The 25186-nt window shown below is 42.8% G+C and overlaps 1 protein-coding gene across 4 annotated transcripts in view; it reads right to left on the bottom strand.

Moving 5' to 3' along the window:
- SKIL (SKI like proto-oncogene) overlaps positions 1–20736 on the bottom strand; it is a 37762-nt gene extending 17026 nt beyond the window's left edge. For all 4 annotated transcript variants that reach the window (XM_077991673.1, XM_077991674.1, XM_077991675.1 and 1 more), the window contains exons 1-2: positions 20644–20736; positions 16970–18703 (exon numbers count right to left, since the gene is read on the bottom strand). In XM_077991673.1, coding sequence (XP_077847799.1) covers positions 16970–18071 — 1102 coding nt within the window. In that variant the 5' untranslated portion in view covers positions 18072–18703; positions 20644–20736. The remainder of the gene's footprint in view (positions 1–16969; positions 18704–20643) is intronic.
- Positions 20737–25186: the final 4450 nt, after the last annotated feature.

Genomic DNA, 25186 nt, shown 5'->3' with positions numbered 1-25186 from the left:
CCAAGAAACTAAAGGACTGGAAACAGATCTCTGGATGTTAAGCAGTAATGATTAAAACAAAATCAACTCTAAACTGTCCAAACTCTGGTTCGATTACTGAGATCCTACTAATGGAGGAAACCAATGAGAATGAAGAAACCTGAGAGAGACCTGACAAGTAACCCACTGCCCTCAACAGGCTAAAAACAGAAAGGAAACAGCTCTTAGAACATATATCTTAAAATATGATCAGTCAGGAGATGATTTAGGGCCAATTAAAAGACAAAAATAGGCCGGGCACAGTGGCTCACGCCTGTAATCCCAGCACTTTGAACTTTAGGAAGCTGATGCAGGCGGATCACGAGGCCAGGAGTTCAAGACCAGCCTGGCCAATATAGTGAAATCCTATCTCTACTAAAAATACAAAAATTAGCCAGGTGTGGTGGCATGCACCTGTAGTCCCAGCTACTCAGGAGGCTGAGACAGGAAAATCGCTTGAACCCGGGAGGTGGAGGTTGCAGTGAGCCAAGATGGCGCCATTGTACTCCAGCTTCGGTGACAGAGCAAGGCTCTATCTCAAAAAAAAAAAAAAAAGACAAAAATATGTATGTGGAAGATCTTTATTTTTGTTAAGAATTATTGAGCAGGCCACATGCGGTGGCTCATGCCTGTAATCCCAGCACTTCGGGAGGCTGAGGCGGGCAGATCACGAGGTCAGGAGATCGAGACCATCCTGGCTAACACGGTGAAACCCCGTGTCTACTAAAAAAAAAAAATACAAAAAATTAGCCGGGCATGGTGGTGGGCGCCTGTAGTCCCAGCTACTCCAGAGGCTAAGGCAGGAGAATGGCGTGAACCCAGGAGGTGGAGCTTGCAGTGAGCTGAGATCGCGCCACTGCACTCCAGCCTGGGCGACAGAACAAGACTCTGTCTCAAAAAAAAAAGAATTATTGAGCAATGAATTTGAAAGACTAACTAAAGATCTCAAAATTATAGGGAAAAAAACTAATATTTTTAAAGGATTTAAGAGCTGAATATTCAGTGAGGATCTCTACACAATATGTAAATGTGGAATTAAAAAAAAAAAAAAGGCCCAGGCACAGTGGCTCATGCCTATAATCCCAGCACTTTGGGAGGACAGGAGAATCAACTGAACCGAGAAGCAGAGGTTGCAGTGAGCTGAGATCGCCCCAATGCACTCCAGCCTGGGCAACAAAGTGCAACTCCATCTCAAAAAAAGGAAAAAAGAAAAAACAAAACCTCACATTTTGAACTAATATTCAGAATCTGGGCACATCCAACTGCCTATTTATAAAATAAACCAATCACTTATTTATATAGTTTCTCAGCCTATAGCTTAGTTATAACAGTAAATTAGAAAGAGAACTGACTTCAGGCAACAGAAATACTAAATGATAGATGCTAAGTGACAGTTAACAGCCCAAGGAGAGAAGAAAATTACAAGATGCAAACACAAAAACTGCTTCAAAAAGCAAGATAATCTGAGTAAAGGCTTTAGCATAGAGTGGGGCAAATAATTTAATATATCTCAATTGTCCCCTACCGCAATTCAACAAAGTATGATAATTAATGTTTAAGAATCTTGAGTTGGCCAGGCGCAATGGCTCACATCTGTGATATTACCTAGCACTTTGGGAGGCCAAAGCAGGCAGATTGCTTGAGCTCAGGTGTGTGAGACTGGCCTGGACGACATGGCGAAACCCCATCTCTAATAATAATACAAAAATTAGCCAGGCAAGGTGGTATGTGCCTGTAGTCCCAGCTACTTGGGAGGCTAAGGCAGGAGAATCACCTGAGGCCAGGAGACAGAGTTTGCAGTGAGCTGAGATTGCACCATGCACTTCAGCCTGCGTGACAGAGCCAGACCCTGTCTTGTTAAAAAAAAAAAAAAAAAAAAAGGAAAAAAAAAAGTCTCGAGTCAACATGACATAGCTAAATTATGTTCTATATACCACTTAGATTCAAAACTTTTTCAGGCATTTTACAATTCATGAAAACAGCTTTTTGAAAAACACACAATGCTGGCCGGGCGCAGTGCTCACGCCTGTAATCCCAGCACTTTGGGAGGCCGAGACGAGCAGATCATGAGGTCAGGAGATCGAGACCATCCTGGCTAACACGGTGAAACCCTGTCTCTACTAAAAACACAAAAAATTAGCCGGTCTGGTGGTGGGCACCTATAGTCCCAGCTACTCGGAAGGCTGAGGCAGGAAGGCAAGAAAACGGCGTGAACCCAGGAGGCGGAGCTTGCAGTGAGCCGATATCTCGCCACTGCACTCCAGCCTGGTCGACAGAATGAAACTCCATCTCAAAAAAAAAAAAAAAAATCAGCTTGAATTAAATGAGAATTTCTTTTCTAGACATCATTTGTTAGAAAACAAAAAAAGCTCCTCTTTAAATAAGTGTTATACCTGAAACAATTCTAGATGTACTGCCCAAGAAATCAATTGTTTCCAGATTTGTAAAATTAAAACTACTAAAATTGGCCCTACCCAGTGGGTCACACCTATAGACCCGGAATTTTAGGAGGCCAATGCACAAGGATTGCTTGAGTCCAGGAGTTCGAAACCAGCCTGGACAACATAGAGAGACCGCATCTCCACACAAAAAAATTTGTTTTTAATTGGCCAGGTGTGGTGACGCATGCCTGTAGTCTCAGCTACTCAGGGGACTGAGGTAGGAGAATCAGTTGAAGCTGGCGGGTGTGAGTTGCAGTGAGCTATGATCCTGCTACTGCACTGCAGCCTAGGCAACAGTGCGGGACCTTGTCTCAAAAAAAGAAAAAGAAAAAATATATAAAATTACTAAAATTGATTTGCATATTTAAAAGTTTTTCCTATAATGAATACTGGAATCGCAAATCTTCAGCATATCAAGCAAATTCTAAATTTGTTCAAAGACCTTGACTTGAAATCTGACTCAATTTTGATCATTAAGTTCCTTTCAAAACACTATAGTTTGATTTTTAAGAGTAAGTTTTATCTTTACTCATGAGCCAAACCTAGCATCTATTTATTTCTGTGTCTCTAAACTTCAGGTGCCACCTTAAATAATTACTAGCACATTCCTTTATTTTTAAACAGTCATCCCTCTTAGTTCCTATTCTTTATTTCCTAGTCTTGACCAACCCAGTAAGAGTCAGACTAGAGCTTCTAAGGAATATTAAAAATCACCTAGCATAGTCCCCTAGCCAATGTCTGAATTCCCTATTTAAAATCCCTGTTAAGTGGCTATGCAACCTCTGCTTAAACAGCAGCTTGAGGTCAAGAACCAGCCTTACCTTTGTATTTTTAATACCTAGCACTATATGCCTAGCATGTAGTAGGGACTCAATAGATACTTGTTGAATGAATTCTGAATGACAGTGCAGCTCATTAATTCCCAAGGTAGCCTATTACAAGGTTATTCTGCTACCACAAAACTCTTGGTCTCTTTCACATTTGATATCCTTCTACTCCACAAAGCACCAAGGAAGCCCAACAGTTTCTAAGCTGCATTTTATCAAAGATATAAATTAAACAATACAAATGATGGGGAAATGCACAACACTAACCATGATAAAATGTTGCAGGCTAATTTTACCTAATATGCTGTGGTAAGCCATAAACACATTTATAACAAATTATCCTAACTGTATGTTAAAAACAATTAAGAAAAGCACAATGTTTATGATACAACAAAACATTCAGAGGCATGCCAGATTTTCTCATCTATTCTGCATTTGTGTCAACATACAAATTAGGTTTTCAAAAAAAGAACAATATAATGAAATGGCTCAGCAGTAATGCTACTAATCAGGAATAAAAATTAGATACCAAATTATGAGTATCTACTGCCTGGTATCTTACCTTTCAACATGGGGATCATTTATTTTTGTGTGCATTTAAATATTAAAATAAAATACACATTACTTGCCAAAGAAGTGGATCATTTAGCAGCTTAAGTTAGAGCCTTAATATTTCAAAATGCTCTTATCACCCACTTTCCCCATCATTATTTACCCCAAAATGAACAGACAGCATCCTCATTTCAAACGCATAAGCAAAATCTCAGACACATTAATTTCATTCCCAAGGTTATTTCTCTTAGGTCATAAAACTCCAAATAATGTCTACAAATGCACAATTTAAACAATTCCAAAATATACAGTAAAATAATTAATATAAGTAAAAACTAGGAAACATTTCATGAAAGTTTCTCTAAATTTCTGCACCTTTCTATGGTTATTCTGTATACACGATCCTTTGATAATCAGATTTCCTAATGAAGAACCACTGTATTTTAGTGATACAATGCTAATTAGTCTCACAACGAAAAATAATTTAGAGAGCTTGATTTAATTTACAAAAAACTCCTTGTCACTACTTTCTAAATACAAAAGCAATTCCACCCACTCAGCATTATTCAGGTACAAATATTCAAATTTGTACCCAATAAAAAACGGTTTAAAATTCCTAGATTTTTTTTTTCCCCCCTTGAGACAGGGTCTTGCTCTGAGGTACAGTGGTATAATTATAGCTCACTGCATCCTCCAACTCCTGGGCTCAAGGGATCCTCACGCCTCAGCCTCCCAGGTAGTCAGGACTATTGTCACGTGCCACCAAGCCCGGCTAATTTTTTTTACTTATTTTTGTAGAGACGGGGGTTGCACCATGTTGCCTAAGCTGGAACTTATTTTCAATAATAAATCTTGCTTTTAGGTGGCACTCTAATTTTTAATTACAGCATCAGATTAATATTTTGATCTTTAATTCAGTCCTAATGACAAACACTAATGAACTAAAAAAATCAAGATAATGCCTCAAAACACTAGTGGGAGTTCCAAAATTCCAACAAAAATCAGAATTAAGCCTTCCGGCCCATATATTTTTGAGAGGCTGAGGTGGGAGGACCACCTGAGGTCAGAAGTTTGAGACCAGCCTGGCCAACATGGTGAAACCCCGTCTCTACTAAAAATATAAAATTAGCCGGGCATAAAGGCTGGGCGCGGTGGCTCACACCTGTAATCTCAGCACTTTGGGAGGCCGAGGCGGGCAGATCATGAGGTCAGGAGATCGAGACCATACTGGCTAACACGGCGAAACCCCGTCTCTACTAAAAATACAAAAAAATTAGCCAGGCGCGGTGGCGTGCGCCTGTAGTCCCAGCTGCTGGGGAGGCTGAGGCAGGAGAATGGCGTGAACCCAGGAGGCGGAGCTTGCAGTGAGCCGAGATCACACCACTGCACTCCAGCCTGGGTGACAGAGCAAGACTCTGTCTCAAAAAAAAAAAAAAAAAGTAAATAAAATAAAATACAATAAAATAAGCCGGGCATGGTGGCGTATGCCTGTAATCCCAGCTACTTAGGAGGCTGAGGCAGAAGAATCGCTTGAACCCAGGAAGTGGAGGATGTAGTGAGCCGAGATCACGCCACTGCACTCCAGCCTGGGCAACATAGCAAGACTATCTAAAAAATAAAAATAAATACAAAAATAGCCGGGTGTGGTGATGCATGCCTGTAGTCCCAGCTACTGGGGGCGCTGGGACAAGAGTATGACTTGAACCCAGGAGGTGGAGGTTGTGGAAGTTGTCAAGGTTGCCATGAGCCGAGATGGCGCCACTGAACTCCCGCCTGGGAGACAGAGTGAGACCATCTCAAAAAAAAAAGTGAAAATTATTTCTAAAAACAGAATTTTTACAGTGCTGTAAGTGATAAAGATTAATTTTTAAATTTGTGTTCATAAGACAGAAGCAGTAGTATAGATTGGTAAATTTAACAGTCTATCTCCCTAATGGCATATTCACACAAGAAATAAAATATAATGCATATGAAATGCACATTACTTTGTTCTGACCCAAAATAAATCATTAGCAACCTTACTAAACACATGACTGGATACACAGGAAGTGAATATACCTCATCAGGGTCTTTTTGCTGTATACAATACTAAGACATTCAAGTGGTCAATAAATGATTTCAGAAGTATAAAGACACCCTACCAGATAGCTGCCAACAACTCTTACTGAAAGAAACAGAATCCCAGGCCAGGCGCAGTGGCTCAAGCCTGTAATCCCAGCACTTTGGGAGGCCGAGACGGGCGGATCACGAGGTCAGGAGATCGAGACCATCCTGGCTAACACGGTGAAACCCGGTCTCTACTAAAAAATGTGAAAAAACTAGCTGGGCAAGGTGGCGGGCGCCTGTAGTCCCAGCTACTTGGGAGGCTGAGGCAGGAGAATGGCATAAACCCGGGAGGCGGAGCTTGCAGTGAGCTGAGATCCGGCCACTGCACTCCACCCTGGGTGACAGAGCGAGACTCCGTCTAAAAAAAAAAAAGAAAAGAAAAAAGAAACAGAATCCCTTAGGACAGTATCGGGTTTCCTTAATACTTCCAACGTGTTGTGAATGAGTGTTTCAACAACTGAGACAGAATAGTGTTACAAGGTAGCAAATAGCTACTTAGTTTTAAGGCTTAGTCTCAGGCCTCATTTCACCATAACCAATAGAATTGATCAAATTAATGCAAAACTGGGACAGTGTGATCTAAGCACCTGCACTAAACTGATCAAAAACAGATCGTCAGGAGTCACAGCAATGGCTGCTATTTCCACAGGCTGAAAAATCATACCACCTACCTCACAAAGCCAATTTTAGGTTTGAGATACTTAAAAATGCTCACAGAAAATGCAAAGGCTCAAGTTCTTATAACACTTTTGCAACTATTATTTTGAGTTCATTATGGAAACAAAGCCATGCAAAGTTGGTAGTATAACATCCCCTTTACAACTTGAAGGAAGAGAAATACACTGATAAAAATCCTGTTAATCCCGTAACATTTTATACTGAAGGTCTATGATGCCCAATAATTTAATACTGCAACTACATGGAAATCTCAGTGTCATACACTATTTTCCACTGAAATATTTGTTACCAAACATTTTAATCTGTATAATTCTAAGGCTTTACTTTTCTATCTCATTTTAGCATATATGTTTGACAATTTACAGTCCTGGATTATTCTGGCCTTCAAATAATGTAAACTAGCAATATCAAAATAGAGATTGATTAATCTTACTATGTGCAATCCTCTATTTTCCATTTTATTCTACTTCAGGTTTTTATGTTTTTTAATGCTGGTGACCCACTAAATTGATTTCATGACCCTCCTGGCGGTTTTCAGTTGAGTTTCCCAGGAGAATTTAAAATGCCCAAGGCATCCTTTGTATGTAATGAATTACCTTCCCTCCAGTACATTTAGAATGCTGTACCAGTTTCATCATTGGGAGAAATGACAAAACCAGCACTCAATTCATTTTCTGTAGTGCTTAAATCTCCCCTTATGGAACGCTACTTGAGATGGCTACATGAATGACAAATTGCAGTTTGAAAACACTGCTCTAAATGAACTGTCTTAAAATTAGTCCAAAAGTATTATTTCAGTAACTACTCCTTTTGTTTTTCTTTTTCTTTTTCTTTTTTTGAGACAGAGTCTCACTCTGTTGCCCAGGCTGGAGTGCAGTGGCACAGTCTCTGCTCATCGCAATCTCCAACGCCTGGGTTCAAGCAATTATCCTGCCTCAGCCTCCCAAGTAGCTCTAATTACAGGTGTGTGTCACCATGCCCAGCTAATTTTTTTTTTTAATTTTTAGTAGACATGGGGTTTCACCATGTTGGCCAGGCTGGTCTCGAACTCCTGACTTCAAATCATCTGTCTGCCTTGGCCTCCCAAAGCACTGGGATTACAGGCATTAGCCACAGCACCAGGCCTACCACTCCTTTATTAATACTTATGCACTCTAGAGATGCTTTCGCACAGTTACAATTACATATGCAAGTGAATAAATTTCAGAGGCAGTTATCACATGGTACAATTATGAGGAAATTGTGTTTTCCTCTTTGTACTATTTTAGTATTTACTACAATGGGCCTATATTGCTTTCATAACTACACAAAAAAATTAACATAGAATATAAAAAGCATAAAAGTCTTAAATAATCTGTATTAAGGGTTTTTTTTTTTTTGTTTCTTGTTTTTTGTTTTTAGAAAAAACAGAGTCTTGCTCTGTTGCCCAAGCTTGGAGTGCAGTGGTGCCATCACAGCTCACTGCAGTCTCAACCTCCCCAACTCAAGCAATACTCCCATCTCAGCCCCACAAGTAGTTGGGACTTACAAGCATGCCCCACCAAGTCCAGCTAATTGTTTTTATCTTCTGTAAAGACAGGGTCAAACTATGTTACCCAAACTTTTAGTAAGTTTTGTAAGCTTTTTAATTCCTTGTTCCCATAAAAAATGCAAAACATGTACTTTTAATGCCATTTGAAATGTCAAAATAAATTCAGTATCACAAATAAAAACGAAATGTTGCTTTGTTTTAAAACTAAACCTGTTTCCCTCTTCAAGAATCACTGGTAACTTTATAGGGCCACTTAGACTTCACTGTTATCCAAACCTTTATTAGGCATCCACCACATTCTAGATTTGAAGACTACAAGATGAACTCCTGCTCTGGGGGGGCCTCTATCTAGTCTTTACATTATATAGTTCTGTGATCCACTCTTAAGTCTAGAAGTCATGAAATCAAACGGACTCGAACTAATTTTATATCTTTCCTATTCATTCCTCTTTCTGCCTAATATAATGAGTTAGTGATTGAAGCAAACCACATCTTAAAACAAGATGCACTGTTTATATATTCTTTTGCTTTCTAGAGTCTAATAACATCCTTATTTTATGTAATATGAACGCTAGTAGAATAAAATTCTATATGTGAACAAAATACAGATTCAAGTTATTACCAAAGCTATTCTCAAACAAGTTCTACCCCTTTACTAGGAACAGAGTTCTGGCTCCACAATCACTTACCACTCCCAGAATTCTAAAGGGATTAAAATTAGCCCAATTTGCCAGGTGCAGTGGCTCATGCCTGTAATCCCAGCACTTTGGGAGGCCGAGACAGGCAGATCACCTGAGGTAAGGAGTTCGAGATCAGCCTGACCAACATGGTGAAACCACGTCTTCACAAAAAATACAAAAATTAGCCAGCCATGGTGGCACATGCCTGTAATTCCAGCTACTGCGGAGGCTGAGGCATGAGAATCGCTTGAACCCAGGAGGCAGAGGTTGCAGTGAGCCAAGATTGCGCCATTGCACTCCAGCCTGAGCTATAAGAGCAAAACTCCGTATCAAAAAAAAACATTAGCCCAATTCTTGATTACTTCTTTGGTTTTCCAGTGGCATAAATGATAACATATGCACAGCTATGAGAAAACTACTGGCTGACTATGATGATCCAGGCCTACTGTGAAAACATGGTGATCTCTTTTTTGTTTTTCTTCTTTAAAGTTTCTAAGTTTTTTCCCATTTCTCAAACAAAAAGGATAAATTTCTAACTTTTAAAAATTATATGCTAACAATTCTATTTTTTAATAATAAAAATAAATATAGACTCTTATTTCCTAAACCACAGGGGGCACTATTTGCAAAGCCACTCTAGAGATTTCAAAAAAAAAAAAAAAAATGTCAGGGATAGGGAGGGGCCACATATCCTGTTATTAACAGAATGAGCTCCAAAAACTTGATTACTCTGAAGTTATTATAAAAGTCATTTTATAAAAGCCGAGAAAGGCACTAAACAAACCCTTATCCTATCTAAGCAGGTCTGTGTTGGTCTCCATCATTCAAAATCCCAATGTGGTATCAACCGAATAATTGCAATGGGCACTATCTCCAATCAATGTGCCTTTTTGGGTCACAAATCTAAAATAATGAAATAATTCAGAAAATGCTTCTATTATTAAAAAAAAAAATGTTTCACACTTTCTTCTTGCACACTTCATTTTAGTAAGCTAACAAATATCCAACTAGTATAATTACTGTGTACAAAAAAACTATAAATGAGATACATTTGAACCCAATACTCAGTTATCTTATTTGTCTCAGAAATATAATTCTAGATAAGAAAATGTTTGAGGAAAGGAGGACTCCTCAAATACATAATATTTCAATAGCAGTTTGAAATACCACCCTACATTTCTGCAGTAAAGGCTCTTAACTTCCAAAATGCTCATTCTCTTATTTGATGAGTTATAGTAACAGTTTATGTGCAAATTGTATAGGTTTAAAGGTTAAGCCATCTTTAAAAGAAAATCTAAATATTCTAAAATATAGTTTAGTGTTTGTTATTTTTCAAAAATCTATTCAGTTAAAAAAAAAATTTAATTCAGTGCCTTTGACATGCCAGGCTTTGAATTCAGTTCCAAAAAAAATAGAAAAAATACTCTCTAAGCTAGTGGGAAGAGTTACTAATTTTAGAAAGTTAGACAAAAGTATTCATACTGGTCCCTCATATGAGCACAAATACTTCATTTGACTCTCACCTTATCCCCACTTGATCAAAAATTTTGCTAATCGCAAAATGTAATCTATATCACTGGGGTAGCAAATCACCATCAAATCCACCACAATGATTACTGGATCACATTCTGTCCCAACCCAACTCTTTGTAGTTGTCCATTCTACTGTTCCTTATCTCATTTAGGTGTATACTGACAAATACACTGCATAACACAAGCATAATTAAAAGCTTGCAAAAGGGGAAAAATATTTTGTACTATTATTACTCCAATGATCTCTACAGAAATGAAGAAGCGAAACGAAAATGCAAAATTAACCTCTGAAATGGCTAATATGCTTTCAGGGAAAAAAAAATTTTAAGTTGCTATCTTTAGATCATCTATTTGTATCACAGGTAATCTATAGAGTTTTTCCCCCCCAAGTATATTAAAAACTAAAATATTTTACTTACCTAAGAATAGTCCAGTCTAAATGTTAAACGTTTAAATTTTAGCTGGGCGCGGTGGCTCACACCTGTAATCCCAGCACTTTGGGAGGCTGAGGCAGGTGGACTGCCTGAGATCAGGAGTTTGAGACCAGCCTGGCCAACATAGTGAAATCTCCATCTCTACTAAAAATACAAAAAATTAGGTGGGCATGGTGGCAGGCACCTGTAATCCCAGCTACTAGGGAGACTGAGTGTGTGTGTGTGTGTGTGTGTGTGTGTGTGTGTGTGTGTGTGTGAATATATATATATGTATACACATTTTTTTTTTTTTTTGAGACAGAGTTTCACTCAGTCACCCAGACTGAAGGGCAATGGTGTGAACTCAACTCACTGCAACCTCCACCTCCTGGGTTCAAGCGATTCTCTTGCTTCAGCCTCCCAAGTAGCTGACAGGTGTGTGCCACCATGCCCTGCTAATTTTTATATTTGCAGTAGAGACAGGGTTTTGCCATGTTGGCCAAGCTGGTCTTGAACTCCTGACCTCAGGTGATCCGCCCACTTCAGCCTCCAAAGTGCTGGGATTACAGGCGTGAGCCACCATGCCTGGCCTAAAATCAAGTATATTTCTTATGGTGACTTGAGTAAGAAAGAGTTATTAGCTATATTTAATTAAGTTGTCTCATTTCACATTATTTATAATTTAATTATAAGACATTACAATTTATTAACATATATTAAAATGTATTAACATATTACATATAATTGTAAAATAATTAAGTTGTTTCATTTCAAACAACTGTCTATTGAGTTTCAGGACTTTTTTTTAATTCAAAAGCAATACTTTGATTACATAAACTATACAAGCATGTCAAATCACGTTAGTATTCACACTAAACATCAGGTCCTTTACATAACACGTTAATATATTTAGCACAGTCTCTAAAAAAAAAAAAAAAAAAAGGCCAGGCACAATGGCTCATGCCTGTAATCCCAGCACTTTGGGAGGCTGAGGCAGGTGGATCATCTGAGGTCAGGAGTTCAAGATCTGAAACCCTGTCTCAACTAAAAATAAAAAAATTAGCTGGGCATGGTGGCAGGCGCCTGTAATCGCAGCTACTTGGGAGGCTGAGGCAGGAGAATCGCTTGAATCCAGGAGGCGGAGGTTGCAGTCAGCCGAGATCGCGCCATTGCACTCCAGCCTGGGCGACAAGAGCGAAACTCCATCTCAAAAACAAACAAAAAAAAAGCCTAGTTTGACTTTTTAAAATGAGCTCCCCCTGGGTCAGTTTGGCTTGTTTGGCAACCAACTCAATGACTCACAGAAGAAAATAAAACTGTTCCTCAGTCAAGCACTATCTCATTCTCAGTTAAATACCTTAGTATTTAAATTTATATGCAGGTTAAAACAGAGTTTGAGAATTATCATACAGGTTGAATATCCCTTATCAGAAATGCTTGGGACCAAAAGTATTTTGAATTTCTGATTTTTTCAGATTCTGGAATATCTGCATGATATGGCAGTTGAGCATCCCAAATCCAAAAATCAAAATCTGAAATACTCCAATGAGCATTTCCTGTGAGTGCCATGTCAGCATTCAAAAAGTTTTGGTCTTTAGAGCATTTCAGATTTTGGATTTGGGATGCTCAACCTGTACTAAGGTAAACTGACAAGAAAAGTTAATGTTTCCCAAAATTCACTTTCTGCTACTAACATGTGCTTCGGGGCAAATAGTGAAAACTTACTAAACTTCAAGTTAGAAGATGTGTATTCAACTCCTGATTCTGGTTATATAACCAGGAGCATGTGACCCATCTAAGAGGGGGAAATATTGTCATTCATCTTCCTCACAGACCCTAAAAAATAACTGTACTTCACAATGCTGAGTACATTTTTAAAACGTGAAGTGGTAAGCAGAATAAAACAACCACTCAAGTACATATTAAACATGCACCAAAAAAAAAAAATCTTTCTTAAAGTACTGGGTGTTTGAAATTTTCTTAAATTCCTTTAAATTTCTCAAATTCACATAAAATTACAAGCAATATCAAAATACACCACAGCCGGGTGCAGTGGCTCATGCCTGTAATCCCAGCACTTTGGGAGGCCGAGGCGGGTGGATCACGAGGTCAGGAGATTGAGACCACCCTGGATAACACAGTGAAACCCCGTCTCTACTAAAAGCACAAAAATTAGTGGGCATGGTGGCGGGCGCCTGTAGTCTCAGCTACGCGGGAGGCTGAGGCAGGAGAATGGCGTGAACCCAGGAGGCGGAGCTTGCAGTGAGCGAGTTCATGCTACTGCACTCCAGCCTGGGCAACAGAGCCAGACTCTGTCTCAAAAAAAAAAAAAGAAAAAAAAAGAAAAAACCACAAACACTAATTCAAATACTAATGCAAAGTATAACATAGCAAAAAGATCAGAAAAAAATCTCACACCTTCTTAAAATCAAAAATGTATTCAAATTAGTGAATTCTGGAACAAAAAGGGATTACATCCCAGAAGAAAGATGGTTTCAGTGTTAACTAAACCTTAGCACATTGTTTCAGTTAAGTAAATTCATCCATCATCTTTTTTTTTTTAACCTTTAACATGGTTCTCAGATGTTTTTCACATAAACACAGAACAAGAATATTAGGAAAAGTAGTTTATCCAAAATACACTTATGTCAGAGTAATAAAGACCGGCACGGGTCGGGCGCCATGGCTCATGCCTGTAATCCCAGCAACTGGGAGGCCGAGGCAGGCGGATCACCTCAGGTTAGGAATTCAAGACCAGCCTAGCCAACATGGTAAAATGCCATCTCTACTAAAAATTCAAAAAATTAGCTAGGCACGGTGGCGGGCACCTGTAATCCTGACTACTCGGGAGGCTGCGGCAGGAGAATCACTTGAATTTGGGAGGTGGAGGTTACAGTGAACCGAGATTGCGACATTGTACTCCACCCTGGGAAATAAGAGCAAAACTCCTTCTCAAAAACAAAAAGACTGGAGCAACAATATCTGGCAAATAATGTGGCCTCCAATAGACACGTAAGAGTACAGCACCGCCGGGCATGGTGGCTCATGCCTGTAATCCTAGCATTTTGGGAGGCAGAGGCAGGCGCATTGCCTGAGCAACATGGTGAAACCCCCTCTCTACTAAAATACAAAAGAAATTAGCTGGGTGTGGTGGTGTGTGCCTGTATTCTTGCTACTTGGGAGACTGAGGCAGGAGAACTGCTTGAACCCAGGAGGCAGAGGTTGCAGTGAGCTGAGATCACGCCACTGCACTCCAGCCTGGGCGACAGAGCAACACTTGTCTCTACAAAAAAAAAAAGGAGTACAGCACCTAATTAGCTTGGCGGCAAGATATCACAAAAATCAAAAGGGGCATTCCACATTTTGAAATATAACCTCCGAGCACAAACTTCAGCACGGGACAAGTCCAACTGTAAGCAAGTTCTACACTGAGCACTGGCTTGAAGTCAATCCTGATTTAAAATTAGTTAATAGACTGGGCGCGGTGGCTCACGCCTGTAATCCCAGCACTTTGGGAGGCTGAGGCGGGTGGATCACCTGAGGTCAGGAGTTTGAGACCAGCCAGGCTAACATGGCGAAACCAGTCTCTGCTAAAAATAACAAAAATTAAAGGGCGTGCTGGCGGGTGCCTGTAATCCCAGCAACTCAGGAGGCTGAGGCAGGAGAATCCCTTGAACCCAGGAGGCAGAGGTTGCAGTGAGCTGAGATCGCGCCACTGCACTCCAGCCTGGGCAACAAGAGTGAAACTCGGTCTCAAAAAAAAAAAAAAAAAAAATCAGTTAATAACTGCACCTGAAGAATTTAAACTTATCTAGCAGACACTGGCAAGAAACTTCAAAGTGCTGGTCTTCTGGAAGCAGCACGCAGCAAACTACCGTAAATGAGTCTAAAATGATTATCTTCATTAGGTTAAACCAATGTCTTAAACTACACTGTTAACTAAATTTCCCTCCAAACCTTAAAGGCACCAGAATAAAGCACAGGATCCCAAGTCTTAAGGACTAAGTCCAAGTTCTAACTTTGCTGTGAATAAACCTTCAGTCAGTCATTTAATATGCTTTATTCATTTCTTCTGTAAAATAGAAAAGGGCAAAGATATTTCAAGGAATCAAAACTAATAGTGGAAAAATTCAAAGTTCCTAAATGAAACATAGCCAACCTCTTGTTAAGAATAAAATTATATATGTAAAACTGCTCAAGAACAATGCTTGCCACGTTTTAAACACTGTTAGGAATTGTTATTATACATCAATTTTAGTCAAATAGAAAAAATATAAAATAACCCAATCAACAAATTGAATATTTAATAATCCAAATCTTGTCCATTACCTAGGACCAAGGCATTCAAAACCTCAGAATGAAGATAATAGTTTAGCCTACTAGATAATGCAGCGGGAAAAATAAAATTATGATACCTTGGCTGATAGGTGGTTGTGTGTGTCTTTTTTCTTTTTTTTCTGAAACGGAGTCTTACTCTGATGCCCAGGCTGGAGTGTGGTGGCGTGATCTCAGCTCACTGCAACCTTCACTTCCCAGGTTCAAGATTCTCCTGGCTCAGCCTCCCAAGTAGCTGGGACTACAGGCACACACCACCACGCCTGGCTAATTTTTGTATTTGTAGTAGAGATGGGGTTTTACCATGTTGTCCAGGCTGGTCTCAAACTCCTGAGTGCCCTGCCCGCCTTGGCCTCCCAAAGTGCTGGGATTGTGAGTCACTGCTCCCACCTGCCGATAGGTTTTTTTGTTCGTTTGTTTTGTTTTGTTTTTTGATGGAGTTTCCCTCTTGTCGCCTATACTGGAGCGCAATGGGGCAATCTCGGCTCACTACAACCTCCGCCTCCGGGGTTCAAGCGATTCTCCTGCCTCAGCCTCCTGAGTAGCTCAGATTACAAGTGTGTGACACCACACCCACCTAATTTTTGTATTTTTAGTAGAGACGGGGTTTCACCACGTTGGCCAGGCTGGTCTCAAACTCCTGACCTCAGGTGCTCCACCTACCTCAGCCTCCCAAAGTGTTGGGATTACAGGTGTGAGTCACTGAGCCTGGCAGGTTTTTATATTAACACTTTATTAGTTTAGGCCGGGCGCGGTGGCTCATGCCTGTAATCCCAGCACTTTGGGAGGCCGAGACGGGCAGATCACGAGGTCAGGAGATCAAGACCATCCTGGCTAACACAGTGAAACCCCGCGTCTCTACTAAAAAATGCAAAAAACTAGCCGGGCAAGGTGGCGGGCGCCTGTAGTCCCAGCTACTCGGGAGGCTGAGGCAGGAGAATGGCGTAAACCCGGGAGGCGGAGCTTGCAGTGAGCTGAGATCCTGCCACTACACTCCAGCCTAGGTGACAGAGCGAGACTCCGTCTCAAAAAAAAAAAAAAAAAAAAACTTTATTAGTTTAAAATAAACTTTTCCTTATTCTGTCTTTTTTTTTTTTAGTTATCCCTTTCTTAAAAAAAATCTTGCTTACTCAAATCACAAATTCTTCAGATACATGTCTTTTCCATTTCAAATATTGAGCAAGCCTAAATATCTAAGCATAGAAACATCAGAAATCATAGGTGCATCTCTGAAAAATGCTGTTTCGAGCCCACAGGAATTGTTTTGACTAGTCATTGTACCATTTGCAAATGGAGATAACACCAAAGTGCAAATTATCTTGAGTCCTAGAAAAACAGACGTAGTGGTCAAGAGGCAGGATGTGTGCAAAAGAGGATAAGAAAAAGAAGCCCTGGCGGGACATGGTGGCTCAAGGCTGTAATCCCAGCCCTTTGGGAGGTCAAGGTGGGTGGATCACGAGGTCAGGAGTTCAAGACCAGCCTGGCCAACATGTTGAAACCCGGTCTCTACTAAAAGTACAAAAAAAAAAAAAAAAAGCCCTAACTCCTCCACTCTCTAGCTACATAATTTTGGGAAAGTCATTTCATCTCTCTGAGCTTCATTTGCTTTATCTATAAAATGGAGAAATAGTCTTACTTCTCTCACAAGTCTTACTTTTCCACTGTTTGGAAAGTCAAATGAGAAAACATACTGGAAAGCACTTTATGGCCTAAAAATTGCAATACAAAAATATCGATCGGCATTTTGTTGTTGTTGCATGAGCAATGTTCAACATACAGGTTAAGTTTACACACTAAACACAGAATTTTCATTTCAAAGTAAACCATTACCATTATTAAAAATTGATATAAAAAACTTGCCTTGGATTGATTTCTCTTTCCACTTCTCATGCTAAACTTCTCCTTCATTTCTTCTAAAATTATCTTCAGTTTCTTTTCTTCAGGTGTTCCTAAGTATTTTTGGTTCACATGAAGATAGCAATGCCATTTAGCTGATTCAAAGCCCCAGTGGCAAGTTCTTTTGTCAGGTGATCTGTGAGAATGCATCACAAACGTCTGGGGTGCAAACATTCCACAACACTCCAGACACTGAATACATGGAGCATCAGGCTGAACATAAAACTGGGGTGCAAACAGACCCTGACATTTGCCCAGGCATTCATGTTCCACTTCAAAGGCACTGCCAGTTTCCTTTAACTGGGCCAATGAGTTTTTAGCAGGAAGTACACTACCATTTTGAGGAAAAGTTCGTGGCCGCAATAAAGCATTACATAATCTTTGTGCATCAGTTAATGTAATCAGCCCACAGGATGGGGCATTGAATGGAAGTATGCCCAGTACCTTTAAGATATGAAGCTGGTCTGAAGTACACCTTGAACAATATATGTACAATTCATCACACACTGTATTTATTTGCTGGAGTGTAAATTCTCGGAGAACAGAATTTAAGACTTGGGGCAAACAGAGTCTCTTTTCTCCTCCAACTTGAAAACAAGAAATAGATTCCCCTTCCAATACAGTCTGAGTGAGTTCTGTGGAGCTATCGGAAGGGATGAGCAATGGGCCAGGAAGAACCTGAGGTGATGGAAGAGGCAGAAATACAGTAGGCGACATGCTTTCTTGGGAATGCCGAGCAGAAAATGCTGCTGGTCCACCCAGCGAGCTCTGACTACTTAAATGGAATTGTGCCAGTGTGTGTTTCAAACTGGGATTTAAATGTAAAGTTTCAGGAACAGAAGCACAGGTTCGCTTGACATGCTCTCCATCAGTTTCCACTGGCGCTTCTCCATAGTCATCCAAGTGTTCCTTCTTAACTGTTGGCACCTTGTTTATCATATTTCCATTTGCATTAATGTCTGTTACCATTTTTTTCGCTGGGGGGCTGCCATCATCTCCCATCCCATTCAGTTTTTTATTTGAGCCCTGAACCAAGGAGAAATTTGTCCGGAGGTTTTCCATCCTACACTCTTCTGTTAAATAATTAAATCTGAGATTAGCATTTCTATTTAGTTGCTTATTTGAAAAAGAGGAAATGAATGTATACAAATGCTTATAGTAACTTACTCTCAAAGAAACTTTTCAAAGAGAGATTCCCTTAAATTAATAAATTTTGCGACTTAGTTTTGGTTCTCCTTATATAATCTGGTATAATTTCACTGCAAGTCCTATGTAACTGTTCGTTTTGCCTCTAACAATAAAGAGGCACACCTCTGAGAATGCCTTTGTTTTCTTGAATTCTTCAGATATACATATTAAAATAAAGTTACCAATTTCTCAATTAAAGATGTCCAGGATCAATGCAATGGTTTGGTTTGTTTTAAGCAAAACACATGAAAAGTTTATGCCATTCCTTGGGCCATAAAATCTAGACTCAAACACAACTCAAAATGATGCAACCAAATTTAATCTTTACCACCAAGGAAACCGAAAAGGAGGGCAGAGGGAGTATGTCCTCTAAAAATGATGGTCTGCTGGTCTGTGCTGGAAAACCGAAGACGTGTGTAAATCCTCAAACCAGTGAGAAAAGCCTCCGACTTAAAAAACTGCCCAGTTATCTTCAAGGATTATAGTTCATTCTTCTTTTAATTAATCTGGAAGAAGAGAAGGGGGTGGGGGAACAGTTACATTTGAATTTGCTTCAGAGGCCAAACGGGGCCAGTTTAAAACCAGTTGGTTTTTTTTTTTTTTTTTTTTTTTTTTTTAACGGAGTCCCGCTCTGTCACCCAGGCTGGAGTGCAGTGATCTCGGCTTACTGCAACCTCCGCCTCCCGGGTTCAAGCAATTTTCCTGTCTCAGCCTCCCGAGTAGCTGGGACTACAGGCGCAAGCCACGACGCCCAGCTAATTTTTTAGTATTTTTAGTTGAGTCGGGGTTTCACCATATTGGTCAGGCTGGTCTGGAACTCCAGACCACAGGTGATCCTCCCACCTGGGTCTCCCAAAGTGCGGGAAATACAGGTGTGAGACACCGCACCCGGCCGAAACCAGTTGCTCAATCTTAAACTGAGTTCACTTTACCAAAGGTGAAGCTTGAGTGATTTCTTTAAATCTAACACCAGTTTACTAGAAGAACATTCATTTAAATAGGAAAGCAATTTGGAGTTGGAGAAAGCTAGCAATAATACAACACAAAAGGCCATTCGAGTTCAGAACATGAAGACTCTTAAACAGATCATCTCAATCAGTACCAGAGGCTTTCTCAGTTATGCCATTTTAAGGGAGGAAAAAAATCCATTACTTCATCTCCTATTTAAAAAAAAAAAAAAAAAAACAGTTTCATCCAAAAAAATCAGATAGGAGTTAACATATCTACCATATGTAACCAAGTTACAATTTTAAGTGAATTAATTCAGCTAGTCCATGTACACTAATTTTCTGAAATAACTGTAGACAAAAATTAACTCTCTCTTTAAAAGGTTAGCGATTTTACTTAATGGAAGCCAAAAGCTATAGACTCCACACCTGGGAATCTCCAACCTTGAACAAGACTAATCCGGGACAAAAAGCACAAGGCAGACAAACCTCACAAAGAATGCAAATGGAGGAAGAGGGGAAAAGAAAAGACTCTTCTACTTCCTTCTTGAGAGAAAACCCAAAATAAATCCAATAAATAGAAATTTTTACTTCCCAAACTCTCAGCAATTTACCTTAAAACAGACCCAAAGGATTAAGGACCAATGCCACCAACCATCGTACAGATTTTTGTCCACCACGAGAACACACCTCAGTCAACACAGGCCAAGGAAGAGGGCAAGAGGCATGCCCTAGAATGCGGGAGCCCCTAAAACCCTGAAGTCCTCCGCCCACTCAAAGCCACCCACCTATCTCTAACCCGAAGAGGGGGAGAACAAGGGACACGGGAAGCCTGGGGGTGGGTGTGCAAGGGGGCGGAGGGAAGTAAAGGGAGGAGTCCCCCCACCCCCACCCGCGAGCCTGGGATAACCCCAAGTGCCCTCCCAACACCGCCCCCCCGCGGGGGCCGCGGGAAGGACTGTGGAAATCCCCCCCCCTCCGCGCGCCCACTCCCTGGGAAGTTCTCGGGTGTCACCTCAGCGACCCTAATGGTGCACCTCCCCCCGCCAGCCCCGGGCCAGAACGAAGAGGGCATTGGGGCAGTTCAGGCGCCGAGAGCGGATCCCCGCGCCGCCGGGGGCTGACGGACCGGGTCGAGACCAGGGCATCCCCGCGGAGCGCTGCTGGAGTGGGGGAGGGGGGCGGTGACGGGCGTCCGGGTCTCCGGGGTCCCCGCGGCTCCCGTCAAGTGCAGCGCCCTGCCCTGCCCGCGCCCACCGCCTGGGGCCAACGAAGCGTGATCAGCTGTGGGACACGCGCCTAGCGACCCCCTCTGGCCCCGACCCCCCCCCCGGGACCCGCGCATCCAAACCCCCTACTCGGGCCTCGGTGCCCGGGAAGCTCCACGAGCTTTGTGAACTCCCCACCGCCCCTGTCGCCACCGTCGGGCTCCCAGGAGGGTGAGCGCCTCTGGCCTCCCGCCGCCTCCGCCGCGTCCCAGCCGTGAGCCGGAGCCGCACCTGTGCCCGCCGCCGCCGTCGCCGCTCGCCCGCTCCCTTCGGCTGTGCCGGCGCCGCTCCGAACCCCACACACATCGCTACACACAGCCCTCTGACGTCACCGAGTCCTCGGCCCGCCCACGTCACTGCGGAGACACACGGCTTCCCGCAGACGCCGCCGCCGTCTCCGGCCGCCCGGGGGAGAGCGAGGGCGGCGGGGAGGGGGAGGGGAAGGGAACGAAGCCAGCGGCGGCGCCGCGCGCGCGGGACCGCCGGCGTCTCCGCCGCCGCCGCCGCCACTTCGCGGCTCCCGACCCCCTCGGGGACGCGCGCGCCGTCTGGCCTATTGTAGCTCCTCAGGGCACCCCCCGGCCCAGTCGTCTCGCGCGCGTGCCCCTCCCCCCAGGCGCGCGCCCGGCGCTTCTGGCCCCGCGCGCCGTCTGGGCGGCTGGCGCGCGGCGCTGTCTGCGGTGCACCCGGCGCAGACAGGATGTTCCCTCCCCACCCCACCCTCACCGCCGCCCTCCCTCCTTCCTTCCTTCCTTTAGTCGCCCAGCCGGCTGTCTGGGGCCACCGCCCCGCCCCCGCCCCACCCGCCGCTCTGTGGTGATGGGCCAGACCCGGGGGCGCCCTGGCCGCTCGGACGCCGCGCAGCGGGGAAGAGGGGGCAGGGCAGCCACGCCGTGCACTGTGCGCGACCCCAGCAGCCGGCAGGGCGGAGGCAGTGCTCGCCCGGCAGAGCGCCGCCGCCCGAGGTCAGGCACGGGCGACCCTCCCCCTGCTGGGCCGCAGCTGGGCCGCCCCGCCCCGGAGGCAGCCGGGCGGCGGCCGCCCTGCAGGGCCCCGGGGGCCGGCTCTGCTCCCCGCCCCCGCGGGACCTCCCTCCTGGGCTGCCCCTCGCCCCCTCGGGGCCTCCTGCCCAAGGGCCGCCCAGCCAGCTGCCGGCGCTCCGCCCCGCCCCGGCGGCCCCGGCCTCGCCCGAGCGGCCTCCACCCAGACGCCTTCCCCTGGCTGACCTCCATCCGCCATCGGGTCGGGCGGGAGGGGTGGCCAAAGTTCTGGCAAAACCGAGAGCAAACATTTCTATCCCTGCTCCCCAGCCTCCTGCCTCCACCCCACCAGGCTGCTCTCTCGGTTCCAGAAGGGAGCTATAAATTACAGGTTTTTACAGTGTTTACTGAGGCCTTTTTCTTTTTTTTTTTTGGAGAGTGACGAGACGAGGTTGGGAATATAGGACTCAAGAGCTTTCCGGCTGTGACCCTCTGAGGCGTGTAGGGTGGTCTTCCTGGTTCCCAGGGTAGCCGATTAGCATATTGAACTCTGCAGAGCTGCTCCGTCACATTTCGAAACACCAAGAAATCCCCTTTTCTCCACCCCACCACAAGATCGGGAACTGAAATAGTCCACCGAGTAGCAGTGCACAGAATTCAGGAGACTCGAGCTTTGTCCCTTTTTTTCCCCCATTTTCGTCCAATTTCTTCTAGTTTTACTGCCTCGAGTTATTCCTATGGGGGCCCACATTTGGAGTCGGCCGGCTGGAAATACTTGTGCTCGTATATTTTTTTTATTATTATTTCCTCACAACAGGCCTCCGAAAGGCTCACAAGCCTCCCAATCCCCACCACTCGCTGCACCTCCACCCAAGTTCCCTTCCTTAGGCCCCCACCGCCGAGCTCCCAGGTCGTGCCCCCTCTCCACCCCGCCCCCCTTTTCTTCCTTCTTGACTGCCTCCTTTCCTGAACATGAATAATTCCACAGCACTTCCCATCTGTTATTGCCATAGAGACAGAAGCTTGGCAAAGATAATGATGTTCTGTGCAGAGCCAGTGGGGGAAAAACAGCATCTGCGAGTCTGGGGGGATAGATTTTGTAACTGTGAGAATATTCAGAAGGCCTGGCTGAAGATCTGCTGTGAAGACTGGACAATCCTGAAACTTCGCACCAGGTCAACTCAGCACCTGGCTCCTGTGTCTAGCCAGAAGGAACAATTTTTAGAAACCCACATGACTGCTTAATAAAAAAAAAAAAAAAAAAAGTAATTCTGAAACTGCAATTATTAATAAATGTTTAGTAGTCATTTTACCAGCCATAAGAATAATTACTTGCTAGCATGTCCAAGAACCAAGATAAATTGGACAGTAAATAGACTTTTGAGAAATCAAACACATTAATCCGCCTCCCCATTCTGTTTATTTGCATTCCTCAGAAATCTGTTTTTGAGAGATCTTTCATGCCTGTGATATTCTGTGCAATGGTTTGACAAATAGTGACCGGCAAGTATGACTAGAACCAATCAAAATTGAGGGCATTTATTTTTCCCTTATTGGTCAAAGTACAAAATGCATCAAATTAAAATCACTTTGCCCTTGAATTCCCAAACCTCAAAGGTACGTGTTTGAAAGCAAGTGAAACTGAACGGGGTCCATTTATACATAGATCTGAGGCAGATAGGGAGGCTCACAGGAAGCCACATTTTTGCAGGCCTACTTAAGGATTTTCAGAACTTATCAGTAAAATTGATTGTATCATACGACATTGAAAAGAAATGATAATGGTTCTTTATTACAAATACAGAATTGCACAGACACAGAAAATGCAGGCCTTAGAAAAAATAGGCACTGCGAGGTAATGAATTTTGTAATTCCACAGGCTCTTGGTCTTCATCAGTGTCGAAAAGTCAATTAAGGATTGGTCGACAAATAGTTATTAGGTGGATTTTGCATGACCTCCCACCTCACCTTCTTGGCTACCAGCAGGAGTTGAGCAAGACCACCATGAGAGCGTGCTTGCCTGCGCATGAGAATTTCAAATGATTGGGGTAGAGACTACCTATTGTTTCATCTTCTTCCATTAAATAGTACAGATAGAAGATTCAAATTAACTGGTACTAGGTAGTCTAGAATGTCTTCTTCAGTAGTTATTGCTGTCTGATAATAGAGACCAAGAATGGAGAGGTTACAAACTCGAAGGCCAGTTCTGTTCTGTGACCTGAAAATAGTTTCAGGCAAATGCTTTTCTTTTGTCTCCATTTACTGATCTGTTGATAATGACTCACTAATATTAATTACAAAGAAGATGGAAATGAGAAAGGATAGGGTAAGATGCAAAAATTCAACATAAATTATTTTTATTTTTATGAAGGAGAGGGGAGAAAGTCAAATGTTAATTGAGCTTTCTAACACTGGCTTGTGTTTGCATTTACACCTTCTGCTCTTTTCCAAAGAAAAGAAACCAGTTATGGTCTCTGATGGTCCTTCTGCCAAAGTCTTCCTTCCTTGAGCCTCGATTTTTTAAAATGTGTTTAAAAGTTTTTTTGTTGTTTATTTTTAGCAGCAAGTCAAATGCTAGGAGGTCCTTCAGTTTCACGAAAGAATCTCAACCATTTCCTTTTCGATCTCATTTTTTTTCCTGTAGCTTTTCTTTGATTTCTATTTTTCAGAATTATGATCTTCAACTTTTTTTTTTGAGATGGAGTCTGGCTCTGTTGCCCAGTTTGAAGTGCAGTGGTGCTATCTCCCAAATAGCTGGGACTACAGGCGCGCACCATCACGTCTGGCTAATTTCTGTATTTTGTAGAGAGGGGGTTTCACCATGTGAAGCAATTCAAGCGATTCTCCTGCCTCAGCCTCCCAAGTAGGTGGGATTACAGGCGTGTGCCACCATGCCCTGCTAATTTTTGTATTTTCAGTAAAGACGGGGTTTCGTCATGTTGGCCAGGCTCATCTTGAACTCCAGACCTCAGGTGATCTGCCCAATTCGGCCTCCCAACGTGCTGGGATTACAAGCGTGAGCCAGAGCACCTGGTCTGATCTTTAACTTCTTCACAGCACTTTAATCATTTTCCTACCTGTCCTCTTCCCTTTACACTTTACTCCTCCATAATTGTTTTGTGTTACTGTTACTGCCAGTGCACAGTTTCTTCCCCTCATTGAGTAGGGTTTCTCCTCTGGACTACTTTCTCCTCTTATCTGCCAAGTCAGTACTGGATCTACAAGGTCCCTATTTCTACTTCTGTACCGTAAATAGGATGAAAACCAGATGCCTAAAAACTATTAACCTCATCTCCCTGAATAATGTCACACAGCACTTCCTTTTGTTTTTTTCCAGCTTTTTTTCCTTTCTTTTCTTTTTTAAATAAGACAGGGTCTAGCTATGTTGCCCAGGCTGGAATACAGTGGCTATTCGTAGGTGTGATCCTAGCATACTGCAGCCTTGAAGTCCTGCACTCAAGCCATCCTCCCACTTCAGCCTCCTGAGTAGCTCGGACATGCCGCCATGCCCAGCTGCTTTTTCAGGCTTTAACTTAGGCTCCATGCAACTGGAAGGAAAGAGAAAAATACAAAAAGGAGTAGCCAGAAATGGTAAAATAGAGAAAGATCATGTTAGAAATGTTTGCATTTTCAAGTCTTAGATTCCAGTTCATCCCAGAGGCTGAACTGTGTTTCTGTCCTTGGATGCTCTTACAACCTTTAAATGAATCCTCTTTTTTGACTTGAGCTAGTCATAGTGGGTTTCTCTTACTTACAGCCAAAAGAGCCCAAACTAGGCCGAGCACAGTGGCTTA

This window comes from Macaca mulatta, chromosome 2, assembly GCF_049350105.2.
Source record: "Macaca mulatta isolate MMU2019108-1 chromosome 2, T2T-MMU8v2.0, whole genome shotgun sequence".
Taxonomy (NCBI): domain Eukaryota; kingdom Metazoa; phylum Chordata; class Mammalia; order Primates; family Cercopithecidae; genus Macaca; species Macaca mulatta.
Note: the sequence above shows the minus strand (reverse complement) of the source record. Positions and strands in the feature narration are given on the sequence as shown.